The 15,035-nt window shown below is 40.8% G+C and overlaps 1 protein-coding gene across 3 annotated transcripts in view; it reads right to left on the bottom strand.

Moving 5' to 3' along the window:
• Pms1 (PMS1 homolog 1, mismatch repair system component) overlaps positions 1-15,035 on the bottom strand; it is a 95,134-nt gene that overhangs the window by 20,354 nt on the left and 59,745 nt on the right. For all 3 annotated transcript variants that reach the window (XM_036173153.1, XM_036173155.1, XM_036173156.1), the window contains 4 exons: positions 11,497-11,613; positions 2,130-2,252; positions 1,114-1,257; positions 81-952 (listed from right to left, as the gene is read on the bottom strand). In XM_036173153.1, the coding sequence (XP_036029046.1) occupies positions 81-952; positions 1,114-1,257; positions 2,130-2,252; positions 11,497-11,613 (1,256 nt within the window). The remainder of the gene's footprint in view (positions 1-80; positions 953-1,113; positions 1,258-2,129; positions 2,253-11,496; positions 11,614-15,035) is intronic.

Genomic DNA, 15,035 nt, shown 5'->3' with positions numbered 1-15,035 from the left:
AGTTTAGAAAGCTTTTAACCTGTGAGTCATATAGAACGGAAACAGCTGAGTGTCGGGGCACGGGCGCTCTGGAAACTTACTTCAGTTTTTCCTCTTCACTCAGTGTCTCCCACAGAGCCTCAGCTTGTGCCGCTGCATCCTCCAAACCCATCTTCGGATTTTCTGCCAGGAACTGGGTGCGATGGTCTTGAATAAACAGGGCACTTGCTGGCATGGGCTTCCTGACTGCTCGGTTGCTAATTAAGTCATAGGCTGTAAGCTGTCCAGACTTGTTATCTATCACATTGGATGTTTTGCTACAAGGACTGTCACTGAGATCCTTTGAGGCAAGGGCTGGGTAACTACCATTGCTAACTTTACATGCTAAACTTTGCTGTGGCACTAAAATTTTCACAGGTTCGATCTTCTCTCCCATCGCATTAAACACATTTCCCTTGCTCCAGTCATCTGAACAGATCTCCAGAGATTTCTCAAGAAATGCTTCTCCCCCGTCTCTCCCACATTCTTCTGTCCCATTCCTGCCATTTTCTCCTTGGACATGCTCATTGGAACCTGCAAGGTTGGTCCTGCTATATTTACTCTGGACATCCTCTGATGATAAATTATTCATGGGGATATTCTGAAATGTACTTCTGGGGTCCTTACTAATGCCAGAGTGCTCACTACTAAAACGACCATCACAGAGGCCTTTTGCATCTATCTGTTGCTTTGAGTAATGATTAGTGTTTTTTCTAGATTCATCATTTTGGAAGTGAACAGCTGAAGTGTCAGCATCTGGATAATTATTTCCAGATGATTCCATTTTATTAAAGAGCACATCTGTTTCTGCTGTTTCATGAGCAGCCATGTTGGCTGAGGAAACATCTACTTTGTTATTTTCACAAGACTCTGTACTGGGTAGTGGTCCATAACAGGTCATCATCAGATTTTCAAGAGCAATTAAAACAGATTCCTAAGAATACAAATGAACATATATTAGGGGCACACTGAGAAAAAAGGACAATATCTAAAATAATAACAAAAATATAACAGTCTTTTAAATAGAGGAGCAGTTAAGACTGTATAAGTTTATAAATAGCATAAATACATACAAATTTTATTGAAAAAAGTTACCTTATTCTGTAATAATACTTGACTTTTATCTGGTGTTAGATTTACATCCAGCTCAGCTGAAGGAACATCAATTTTCAGAAAGAAAATGGGATACAACCGAGTAGATTCCTTTAGGCACTTCAGATTATAATAACGTCGAATTAGCTAGAAACAAATGCAATGAATAAAACACAAAAGTGCCTTGTTATTACCAACTTTAAATGCTACTGAAAATGTGAATCCACAAGAGTACGTAGATGTGACTGCTGGCCTGGAAGTGCAGGCTCCTGCCTGAAGAAGACAGTCCCACAGAGGCCCTGACTCTGCATGGAGTGCAGACTCTCCTAAGATGTACACACACTGTGCACTTGGCATCACAGTTAACCACAGTGCCATGGAGATCTGAAGGCCTAAGGTACAAATGACCCCCTGCTATTTTCCGGTTACTTCCCTCAGGATGTCATTTAATAGGTGTGGTGATACATCTACCGATCCACTACTCAAAGCCAACCTGGACTAGCAGCAAGATCCTGTTTCAAGGGCCTGAGCAAAAGAGTGAGTAAATAAATACTTTAAAAACCATCTAACATTTGCTTCTTCACTCATAATGGGGCTGATAATGCATCTTTGAGTTGTGAAAAGTAAATGAAACATAAGTAAAATACCTGCTTGATGAAAGTGATTTCATTTATTTTTCTTTTCCTTATTTTAAACCAAGTTCTTATTTTTCTTTTCCTTATTTTAAACCAAGTTCTTAGAAGTGGTCCCTAACAATTTGACAAGTGACAGAGTTAAGGTTTTTTAATTTTGGGGGCTGGGAAGATGGTTCAGCGGTTAAGAGCACTGGCTGCTCTTCCAGAGGACCCAGGTTCAGTCTCAGCAGCTCAGAACCATCTGGAACTCCAGTTCCATGGAATCTGATGCCCTCTTCTGGCCTTCATAGGCACCAGGCACATAAAATATAACTTAGAAAAAGAAAAAATTATTTAAAAGATATTAAATTCCTGATCCACATTTTTCTTCCTAAAAGTGATTACCTTTAATATATCTTTCTGGTGTACTGGTCGACTATTAATAAAGATGAAACTTCTCTCTGGGGTTGAAAGACTTGTGGAACTGTGGTCTGCATCAAGCTTTGGAAAGAACCCACTTAGGCAAATCTATAATTGTGATACACAAGTACAGAAGATGTAATGTCAACAATAACATTCCAGAGGTCTGATTATATACAACATATTAGAAGACATACAAAATAACACATGAGATTTGTAACTTCAGGTCACATATATACTGATAAGCATGACTTGAGAATTATGCTGAGTAAATACTGGAGTACTAAAATCAATGTTCTCTGCTTTAACTCATTTTGTAATTCATTTGAAAAAAAAATCTTTATGAATGGCCCTAGTTTCAAATGTTTAATTATCATACTACAAACACCCTTACCTTGTTTTGTTTTAAAGTTACCTTCTTCATACACTCATGCACACACACACACACACACACACACACACACACACCACCACCCCTGCTTTTTGGCTATCTTTTTCTCTTCAACTATTTCTTCCCACAAAAAACAGCTGTTTCTACCTTTGTTCTAAATATATATAAAGCTAATTGCACTGGGTTTTCACTGCTGTGTTTAAGGGGAAAAAAACCAAACTTTTACATTGAATTAATTCCTTTATGACTAAATACGGGCCATACACTATATGTTATCATCACAATTGCTTTTGTAACTTCACCATGAAAATTTTCATGGTTATTTACAAACATACTTTCCCTAGACTAGAAACATATCAAGAAAAGGAAAAATTTGAAGTCTTGTGGAATATTGTTGAAGATGTGTTACATTCGTTTTTGCTGTGGAACATTTGTTTAATAATGCAAAGATGTGTTGGATTCTTTTATGTTGCATTTGTTTAAGTCTGTGAAGCTGTGTGCCTTTGCCCATCTAAAACACCTGATTCGTCTAATAAAGAACTGAACAGCCAATAGCCAGGCAGGAGAAAGAATTGGTGAGGCTGGCAGGCAGAGAGGATAAATAGAAGGAGAAATCTAGGCTCAAGGGAAGAAAGGAGGTTGAGGAGGAGGAGGAAAGGAGGAGGCCAGGTGCCAGGTACGCAGGCACCCAGCTGCCCAGTCAAACAGCCACACAGCCACACAGCTAGCCATAGAGTAAGAAGGAGAGAAAGACAGAATAAACAAAGTAAAACACCCAGAATGTAGTTAAAGAAATCCAGGATAAGTTAGAAAAGCTGGCTAGAAACAAGCCAAGCTAAGGCCAAGCATTCATAAGTAAGAATAAGCCTCCATGTATTTATTTGGGAACTGGATGGTAGGCCCCCAACGATTAAAAAAAAAATCAACTACACTGAAGGGTACTAGAAAGTGACCAGAAAGAGTGATTTAAGGAATAGAAGGTAGAGCATGTGCCTGCTTCTCCCTTGAGATAATCAACATAGCACAGAAACTGTTAGATTTCATTCACTTTCCTTTCCTTCCCCTTTACATTCATGGTGTGTGTGTGTGTGTGTGTGTGTGTGTGTGTGTGTATGTGTGTATGTGTGTACATGCACATGCTTGTGTAGGCATATGTATATTTTGGCATGTAACCTCATCTGAAACAAATCAGATGTGTTATGAATGCAATGAGCAACTCTAATGGTAAACATCCAGCTTAGGTTAAGGAGACCAAATATGTGAGTACGGCGCTATTTATAGTCAAGCAGTAACCATGACGCCCCTTAACAACACGGCCTGTAGGCTGTCACCTATGTCTACGGCTATCCCTGCACTTGCAAGTAAGTGCTTAATGAGTTGCGGTACCAATTTTAGAACACTAAGTGCATTACTGTCCCAGTGCCAATGTGCACCAATTTGAAAAAATAAATTAATAAATCTGGATAATCCATTACAAGATGATACCACTTAATTAACTGTAAAACATCACGGCATTTACAAATGGTTGTATAATTTACCAGGTAACATGAGCCTCTTCTTAAAGCTGGGCACCAGGAGAGTCTGGTTAGCCTCTGAAGGACTTCTGAGTATGTGGATTAAAGAAAAGACACAGATGAATAGAGGAGAGAAAAGAGAAGAAGTTCCTCTATGCCCTACATAGGAGAAGAATGAAGAAAGTGAGGCGCAGCACAAAGCCAGTGGGCTCCTTCCTCACTACTCTGGCTGCCATGTGTAACCACTGTTACTTCTAGACACTGGGCTTTAAAAATGAAGATAATCTGGAAGACTAACAAAGCATGTGAAAGTTACAAGAAGAGTCAAGTGGCCATGGTGCATGTAAAGCTATACAGACTAAACATTAGACTAGTCCGTAGAAAAAGAACAAAAAACCCAGATCAGTTCAATAAAGAAACAAAGCCTAATGAACTGTAGAGACTCTGTGCCTCCACTTAAAAAGGAAAACAAAAATCCCCTCAAAACACAATAAATTCCATCCTCTCAGTTGCTTCTCATGTGGACCTCTCTCTCTCCTCCAGCCTCCTTTACAAACTAGCATCTCTTTCTGGGCACTGTGTGGCACACCGTTAATCCAGCACTCAGGAGGCAGTTTTGAGGCCTGCCTAATCTACACAGCAACATAGCAATTTCCCGGCCAGATAGGACTATGTAGTGAGACCCTGACTCAAGTAACAACAAACACCCAAAACACTGGCTTCTCTCTCAGTAACAAATGCAAGCTTGTTTGTATGTTTGTTTTTGACTGTGCAGGCCTGACATCAATGACAACTCCTTTAAGAAGAAATCTACCAAATGAACTGCCTCCCAGCACCTTCTGGACTGTCTGCCTCCTTTGTGACACCCGTGCTTCAGTCTGATCCAGTCTCTTTTTCTTTGTCCTTAAGGATGAGTATGGTCCTCTAAGTTCCATGTTTACTCCCCCTTTGCTTGATAATTAATTTCTGAGGAATTTTGTTCTCATCTCTAGTTTGAAGTTACCCATCACTGATACTAAGACAGCAATGTTGTAGTTATTTCTTGCATAAGTAGCTGTCACAAGAATGAATTTGCCACATTATAATGTTGTAAGGTATTTTATCTCACTTTTACCCCACTGTCCCACTGACAACTTTTGTATTCTTTACCTTACTAGAGAGTCCATAGTCTTTCAGACAACTCTATTCTTTACCTTGAGTATACTAATGTAAGCCTGACTGATCTGCTAACCCTTATCTTTCTCTTTTTTTTTTCCAGTAAAGCTCCGTAACATCATACATATCTAAATAACAAACATTTCTAATGAAGTCATTTAAATACTCTGTTCAAGATAGTGGAACAAGTTCATGTGGAAATTCCCTCTCCTAAATGGGTGATAAAATGTTTAAAGTAATTTCAAAAGAACTAACAACATCAATGACAGACAAAGGTCGGTTGTGTGCAGACTACATAATGGGAAGTGGGGGTTGAAGTAAGAGGCCCTGTGTGGGTTAGGATCAGAAATGGGATGCCTCATTTGGAAATTAAAATCCAGTAGAGGACTGAAATCAGTCTTTCCACTTGGAACATGAAGTTCACACAACACCTCCCTGGAAGAAAACAAAATGACTTACATATTGTGACCATTGTCTGCAGCCACTTGCCAGGGTCACAGGAAAGAACAGAGTCAACTCCAAAACCAGGACAAGGCTAGGCCAAGTCTTGGATGAGAGGCATGAACTACTAATATAACACCTGGTTTCAAACTGGGACTAGGGAAGAGGTAGGTGCTGGGTTGTAGGAAGGAATTGTAACAACAAAAACAAAGTGTCATCCACGATCTCGCAAATATGTTTCAAGCCACATAAGATAGCAGAGAATAAAACTTTTCTCTCAGAAAACAGAAATGATAGAACATGGTGGAAATGACTCTGGAATTACATATTATAACATGGAATTTAAACCAAAAGAAAATAGCATCAACTAAGTCAGAAAGTAAGTAAGCAAGCACAGAGAGTTATGAATAAAGTTTAGAAAAAACTGAAAATAAATCCCAAGTTCTGAAAAAAGTACACAGCTTGAGGAATAAAAATCAGGTGGGAGTAAGACATTCACTCAGCTTGGAGCAGGGCTAAAACTATCCAAGAGAAGAAAGATGTCAAGAAGAACCTAAGGAGCTCCGACAATTACACCAGAAAGCACCTCACAAAAGCTGTTCAAACAGGGGCAAAGGTGGGATCACCACCTATAACGAATTTCCTTCCCTGGACAGACCCTTGTCACAAGAGGAGGAGATGCATAGACACTCTGTATCCAAGGTCCCCAACGGCCAGCACATCTGTCACTCCAGTCCAATGAAGGGAAACCTGGTGGGGTAAATTTTACAAAGATAAGTGATGGGGAGCAGAATCAAGTGAGAGGTGATAGCCAGCAGGAGTTGCAGAAACAAAAATTAGGATTTTTTTTTGACCAAGGATGAGAAAACACCCAAAGAGATTCTGATACTGAACAAGTCTTTGAGCACACAAGCCAGAGTGTGGTGTGGTGATGAAGGCTGCTGGAACAGAAACACAACAGCATGACACAAAACAGTAACAGGAGAGAGATCTGACTGTTCAATTACTTACAGACATTCCACAGTCAGTAGACATTCTTCAGCACTTGAACTAGAACATTATAAACACATGTATTATACATTCTTCCATGCAAAAATAATCATGAGAAGATAAGCAAAATTCCCGTCATCTATCAGAAATTACTTTCTATAAATCTGTCTCCCAAACCAAATCAGAACAAACAAAAATCAAAAAGTCAAACAAAACAAAGTAAGCACAGATCTGATAATGTCTCAAAACAGAGTGAAAAAAATTACCCACTACAGGACTGACTCATGTGACTCCCAGTCACACATCTAATTACAGCTAATGGGGGTCTATGTAACTGTTTTCCACACTTAAGTGTGACATCTAAGGACTTTGAAAATACAGAACTGCCTCAGTTGACCTGAAAACAGGATTTTGACACCAGTTTCTAACAAGCTTCTGTGTGATGCCAACACTACCAGCTTGTAGATCATATCAGGATGCCTGGTGTCTATAGAGCATGTGCGCACACAGACAACCAAGCCCCAGAAAATTAGAGGGAACTCAGGGCAGTTCAGATTTACCCTGAGCATCCCAACTCAGCCAATATAAACAGCATAACATTAGAAACATCTCTTGTCTAAAGAAACTAAATAGTGACAATATATCTAAATCAATCACAGTTTAATGTTGTGCTTGAAATTTAAAAAGAGAAAGGGAGGTGACAGGTGGAACAGATGGAGATGGATGGGTGGATGATGGATGGATAGATGACAGATAGATAGATAGATAAACAGACATATAAGGATCACCCAAGGGGAATCTGACAGCCAACAGCAGCCACAAACACACATTCACAGCTGAATTTCTCTCACACAGCAAGAAGACACAAAGAGATCAGAAGCTTGGGGCAGAAAGAAGACAGGGAGAGAGAATCAGAGATTTAGAGTAATAAGACATTCCAAGCAAAATAACACTTGTCTCCTATGAGATAAATATTGTTTAAGGAGACAGTACTTTAAAAACAAAAACTTATCTTTAGGACAATTCAAGCTTTTGAATCCACAAAAAAACATTAAGAGGCTGTAAAATATTTAAATAAAATACTCTCAGAAACTGAACTTACCTTTCTAAGTAAAATAATCAGAAGAGTTTGAAGACACAGTGAGATCTACTAGAACACACAGAAAGAGGAAAAAAAAAAAAACACCGAGAAAAATAAGAGGAGGGTCTAAGAAATAATTAGCTGAGAGAGAGAGACAGACAGACACACAGAGAAACTGATAATGAATGTAAGTATAAACCCCATTTCTAAGAAAGAAATGCATCTTTAAATTGAAAGCATCCACATTAAGTCCTTGGCACAATAATGAAACCTGAAAGATCTTCATAAAACTTACAAATGGGGGAAGAAGTAGGATGATGGTAGAAAAGAGGTGGGAAGGAGAGGAAAGGAACCCTCCTCCACCAGAGGCCACACCTGCCAGATTCTCAGGTAAGTACCCTGCCTATGGATCACCAATATTCCCCCAGAGCACACCCAGCCTATCCCCAACAGTCATCTTATCATCCTATCCCGGCCCACACCTATGGCTGAAGTCCTTTGCTGCAACAGAGACCACATTAGCACCCAGAACCCCAGGATCCCCGGATAGACTAGAGGCCATCCAGGCCATCAGAATTCCAGGCTCCAACTTTGGTAGAGACTGTCTACTTACCCACAGGCCACTCTGGCCAGAAAAAGAAATACAAACCAAGGAACAAAACACCCACCCAACAAAGGCAAACTCAGAAATCAGCACCTAGCTCTATAATCACCCCAAACCCAGATGCCTAGACTCCAGTGTAAGAACATCATAACAGTTAGGGCAATATGGCACCATCAGAACTCAACCACCCCACTACAGCAAGCCCTGACTACTCCAACACAGCTGAAGCACAAGAAAATGACCCTAAAACCATCTTTCTAAAGATGATAAAGGTCCTTAAAGAGGAAGTGAATAGATCCCTTAAAGAAATTGAGGAAAACAAAGAAAATTGGAGGAAATGAATAAATGCCTTAAAGAAAGCCAAGAAAAAACAGTTGAAGAAGGCAAATAAAACTGTTCAAGATCTGAAAATGCAAACAGAAACAAGAAAACACAAACTGAAGGAATTCTGGAGATGGAAAATCTGGGTAAATGAACAGGAACTACAGACGCAAGCATTACCCACAGAATACAGGAGATGACAGAGAATCTCAGGCATTGAAGATGTCATAGCAGAATGGATACATCGGTCAAAGAAAATGTTAAATCTAAAAAGTTCCTGACATAAAACATAAAAATCTAAAAAAATTCCTGATACAAAACATCCAGGAAATCTGGGACACTATGAAAAGACCAAACCTAAGAATAATAATTTGAAGAATCCCAGCTCAAAGGCCTATAATTTTAACAAAATTATAGAAGAAAATTTTCCTAACTCAAAGGAGATACCTATTAGAGCTACAAGAACATGCAGAACACTAGATAGATTGGACCAGCAAAGAAAGTTCCATCACCACATAGTTGTCAAAACACTAAACAAAAGAACAAAGAATATCAAAAGCTGTAAGGGAAAAAAGCCAAGTAACATGTGCTGTGGGATGTTCTGTATGTCAAATGTGTTGCTCCAATTGGTTAAAATAAATAAAGTGCTGATTGGCCAGTAGCCAGGCAGGAAGGATAGGGTAGGCAGGACAAGGAAGAGGAGAAGGCTGGGAACAGGAAGGCTGAGGAGAGAGATACTGCCAGCAGCGGCCATGACAAGATGTAAGGTACTGGTAAGCCACGAACCATGTGGCAACTTATAGACTAATAGAAATGGGTTAATTTAAGATAGAAGAAGTAGATAACAAGAAACCTGCCACGGCCATACAGTTTATAAACAATATAAGTTTCTGTGTGCTTTCTTGGTTGGGTCTGAGCGACTGTGGGACTGGCGGGTGAGAGAGATTTGTCCTGACTGTGGGCCAGGCAGGAAAACTCTAACTACAAACATGTAAAGGCAGACCTATCAGAATTACACCTGACTCTTCAATGGAGACTGTAAAAGCCAGAAGGTCCTGGACAAATGTGCTGCAGACTCTCAGAGACCACGGATGCCAGCCCAGACTACACAAGCATGGAAGATCTTTACATCTCCTGATAATGTATATAAAGAATTAAAGCAAGCAAGCAGGCTGAATGAGCCATGAGGAGCAGCACTCTTCTGTGGCTGCTGCATAAGCTCCTGACTCTAGGGCTCTGCCCTGCTCAAGTTCCTGTCCTGACTTCCTTTGGTGATGAACTGTGATGTGGAAACATAAGCTAAATAAACTCTCTGCCCACCCACCCACCCCAAAAAAGAAGGGGTAACTAACACTAAGAGGATATGAAAAAGCCTCATAAAAACCAACTGTTCTATAACCTTATTAAAAATATAATCTGAAAAACAACAACAACAACAACAAATCCTTTGGAAGATGATACTCTCCATGGATATGGATAATATTCTTCTTAGAAGCCATGGGTTATTACTCTACAATCGCAGTTCCAGGAATGGGATACCTCCATACTAGTGAGTGGTCAGAGAGGCCCCAGGGGCACCAAACAACACAGCCAAGGCCACTGTTCATGGTCACAGGACAGAAATCAAGTTGGAGCTGAGCTGCAAGCTCCTTCCCTTGTCCAGCTGTCATGTGCCAAGCTCCTATGCAGGCTGGGATGGGGGTATTATTAACAGTATTACTAAGCTGTGATGTGGCTAGATACCACAATAACCTCAGAGGCAAGATGCACCCACTAGTGTTATGCCACCATGACTGGAAATGAGGTAGTAACCACTTTCTGATTGTCTTTGAGGCCTGTTCCACAAGAGGACACTCATGCCTGGCTCTGTGAACCTGGTCAGGGCCCTTGATTGGGGCCTCAGGAGGGACAACTACTTTTGTGCTAAAAGGCCACACTGTTAAACTGCAGTCTCAGACTGGTTATACTCCCGGAGTGTGCTGCATCTAGACCTCACCAAAGAAGCTGCCTTTTACAGTGGGGTAGTTAATGCAGAAACCCATAAAGATGCCAAGAATAAGTGATGGCAGTGCCTGGCCCTAAATGAAACTTCTGTATCAACCCTCCAAGGCTCAGGGACACTGAACAACACTGGGCTTTGTACTGATTTCTTATAGATATAATTACAGTCTAAGTTTAGAATTAATTGGGCCTTAGTAATTAATACTTCGACCAAAGATGGAGACAAATAAGCACATAAACACACAATAAACCTCCCCTGGGTTGGGAGCAGAGTCCAGTGGCAGAAGGCTTGCCTCCAGTGAGGCCCCAAGTTAGACCTTAAGCACTGAAAAAAGAAAACTACATATGAAATATGTTAAAGCCAGGCCTGGCAGCCCAAGCCTGCAATCCCAAGGCTAAAGGATGGGGTAGGAGGCCTAGAAGTTCAAGGCTATAGAGTGCAAACCTACCCTGGGCAACTTAGCAAGACATGACTGAAAAATAAAACAGGGGACACAAAAGGACTTGGAGTAAAGCTCAGTATAATAGTGACTGTATCGCATGTACCAGGCTCTAGGTTCAATGCCCAGAACAATGTCACACACACACACACACACACACACACACACACACACACACACACGGAGCATCACCCACCGTACATAGAGCCCTGAGTTTGTATTCAGGATGACAAAGAAATACAGGAGAAGTAAGATACTCTTTTCTTAGTAATGTACAGAGGAGATTATAAATAGAAAATTAATTTGAAAAATTCAACGTAAATGAAAGGAAACCAGGGCTGGGATGGTTAGCTTTGCATTTTGCTGTTTGTTTTACAGCCCTCTAGAAGGGAACTGTAACAACTGCACAGGTACCGGAGAGTCTTCACAGCGGTGCTGAACAGGCTGCATGCTGCCCATCACGGCAGTCCCCAGGACCCACATGAGAGCCGTCCTGTGATCTGGTACTCTGCTTTTCTGCCAAATAACCGCCTAGGGACAAGAAACAGATGTGTTTTGGTATGATTAAGATTTACTAAACTCAAAAACTTAACAGTGTTTCCATATTTAGCATTTATCTTCACTAGTGGTTTTCAGTCTGAGCTATAGTCTGAAAGCTCAAACCCTGGGTTTGCATTTTAAGCTGTATAAGCAGAAATGTATAACCTGTTCAACTCCTCAGTCTTGTCCTTACAATTTTATAAAATACTTACTCTTTCTCTAAACTTTAGAATACATACTTGAAAATATATTAACAATTAAAATATGACACTTAGTAAGAGCTGTCCCCTCCCCTGAGAACTGACAGCTAGGCTACAGGATTACTGTAAATAGTCAAACAGTTGTAAAATCTTAGAAACAAAATGTACTTCAAAATGACTTTTCCAGTTACTAAATGTATACAGAGGTCACAGGGGTGTAGGGAGCAGGGGTGGTCACAGGGGTGTGGGGAGCAGGGGTGGTCACAGGGGTGTGGGTAGAGGTGGCAACAAGGATGTGACCCCTGAATTCAAGGGTCAGGAGAGTGGTCACAGTTCTAAAAGTGCATGTGAGGCCAACTGTAGTGATGTGGGTAGTGGTCAAACGGCAGAGGCAGACATCTCCACAGGAAGTCTGTGATAGCAACAGACAGGGCAACACCGGAGGCCCAATGCTAACACACTTGGCAAGGAGGAGGCAGAAGACACACAGCAGCAAGTCGGTGTGGAGGCCTGAGGTATGTAAATTCACAGCGCGCGCACGTACGTGTGTGTGTGTGTGTGTGTGTGTGTGTGTGTGTGTGTGTAGCACGTTTTAGAAGATATTATGACCTGAAGGATACATAAGAGAATTGCTATGTGGTACCAAGCTGAGGTCATCTTTCATTGTCTCTGTTGTTCAGAAAGCAGAACCAGTATCAGAAAAAAAAAAGGTTTTGATAAACCAGGCTGCTAAAACCACATAAATAATTTTGCTTCCCAATCCAATCTAGAACTTTGACAACTCAATAAACTTGTACACTCTGTGGAACATTATTGCTGTTTCTAAAAACTGTAAAAAAAAAAAATGGGGTCTATCATACACAGGGCAGGGGAAAGCGAGGCATGAATAAGGACAACGAGAGAAAGAGAAAGGGAAACAGAAATGAGAACAAAAATGTGCACCACAGCAGTTCAGTCAGGAGTCCACGCAGCCGAGCATGTCTACCCAGCATGTGTTCAGTAAGAACAGGAGGAAGGAATGCTCTCTTGGCATCTCAAAGAGCAACCACACAGTAAGACAGACGACTCAAGAGTGTAAGGGGACCTGTGCCCGCTCAGAGTTGTGCTTACACCATCAGACAGCTACAATTAAGCAATAATTGAATGCTTGCTATGCACCTCCAATCCATAAACTACTGTATATTTTCATAATCATTTCGGGTAGCTATTATCTTGAGATGAGTAAACCAAAGCTCAAAGAAACATAGTAAATTGTGGAACCAATTCTTTTATCACAATTTTTCTGGCTTTAAACCCATTTTTTTCATTTTCTAATTTTTTTTTCTAGTCAAAGAAATCAGTAATTTAGGAACCAACTTTAGACTTAAGGACTCCCTCAAACAATAAAGTGTTTGACTGTAATTTTATAAAACACATTTTTGACAATTTCCACTCATGGCCATGTGATACTGTTTTAATAAATTCATAAAAAAGCACAGGCAGCAAGCACATTGCTAACAGATGGAATAGCGTGTGCAAAAGCTTGAAAGTGCAGAGTAGGCTGGAAATGAAGCTAGACGCACAAGAGCAAAGTTATGAATGGCCTAACACAGCATGCCTGAGTGTGCAGTTCCTTAGGGATATACTGGAACAATCTTAATTAAACAAAACATGACCACATGGGGACACTTTGCAAGACTGATTTAGTGAGAGCTGAAGTTGGAATGAACATGACTTAAAGAAAAAGAAAACAAACCACTGTTATGGTATTTATCAGCAATTCCCAGCTTTGACAGGGAGCATGAGAAGTGAATGAGTTCATTCACAAATGTTCCCTCAGATCTCTGGGAGCTGCGGTTTTTGCTGTACTGTCTGTGGTGTGGTTGCCTTCTATTCTTGAAAAGACAGTGGAACCCAAGCCCAGGAAAATGACATCTACAAATGTTGCCTTCTGTTTGCCATTTATTCATTTACTTATTGATTTCAAAAGCAATGCCCTTGTAAGCTGTGGAATTAACACTGAGAGAGAACAGAACCAGCACAATGGTAGGAGGAAAAAAAGACAGCAAGGAGAGCTAAAGGGCATGAGAGAGAAGTCATGTGATGTCACTCCAAGTGCTGAAGGAAAGAAGACCTGTGGAGGCTGAAATGTCAGACGCACAGTCAGCAAGACGGCACATCATTAGGGCAGATGTGGGTTGTTGGAGGTGGGTGGAAAAGATGCACTCAGCTTGTTCAATGTGAGTCCTTGATGTTAGGAGCAGCACTGGACTCCACGTATGGTCTGCTAAGGCAGTGATTTTCAACACTTCAGGGGTTGAAAGACCCTTTCACAGGGGTCACAAGACCATCAGAAAACATAGATATTTATATTATAATTCATAATAGAAAAATTAGTTATGATGTAACAATGAAAATAATTTTATGGTTGGGGATCACTGTGGGGGAGCCTACCCATTTCTCTGTGGGAGGCACCCTTTCACTTTTTCCTCAGGGTACTCTTGAGGACGAAGGAGTGAGAAATATTTAGGTAGAAGAATAGAGGGGAGAGAGACAGATAGAAACACAGGATAGCCTCAGGAGGGCCTGGATCTTTGTCCACTGGCCACTTCTGTCTCTTCAAAGGGGCTTTTAATAGGAATGCCAAGGGGCAGAGCAAAAGACCTCCCCCTAGCACAGCCAAGTGCAGACCCTTCCAATCACCTGGTGACCAAGCACGTGGTCAAGCCATCCTCTTGATGGAAACCTTTGTGGGCCTCCACAGATCAGCACATGAGGAACTGTATGGAGGGGGTGCAGCATCAGGAAGGTTGAGAACCACTACACTAGGGAATTACCTGTTGAAGTTTTCTAGGGAAAAGGGCCCTTGATAGTTATAATTAGCTTTGTTTGAGTTAGTTATCAGCACTGACTGCCCCACTCTGAACCTGTTGATAATTACAGACTTTGCTACTGGAGGAAATCTGAAGCATTCTTTGCTTTCTTCACATAGAACCGTTTTATTGTGATATAATTTATTACAAAGTGTGCTTATAGATCTGTAGCATTTGCACCACAATTTTAGAAAATTTTATCATTCCTAACAGGAATGTCATACTCAGTGACTTCCTGTTCATTTCCCTATAACCACTACTCCCTTAATAAAGTTGCTCATGTCTTGAATGTTATACAAATAGAACTACACAGTATACAGTCTTTTAGGAAGACCTTGCACAGCATTCTGAAATTTCATGA

The sequence above is a fragment of the Onychomys torridus genome, chromosome 23, assembly GCF_903995425.1.
Source record: "Onychomys torridus chromosome 23, mOncTor1.1, whole genome shotgun sequence".
In the NCBI taxonomy this organism is placed as follows: domain Eukaryota; kingdom Metazoa; phylum Chordata; class Mammalia; order Rodentia; family Cricetidae; genus Onychomys; species Onychomys torridus.
The sequence above is the reverse complement of the archived record's forward strand: the minus strand, read 5'-3'. Positions and strand labels throughout refer to the sequence as shown.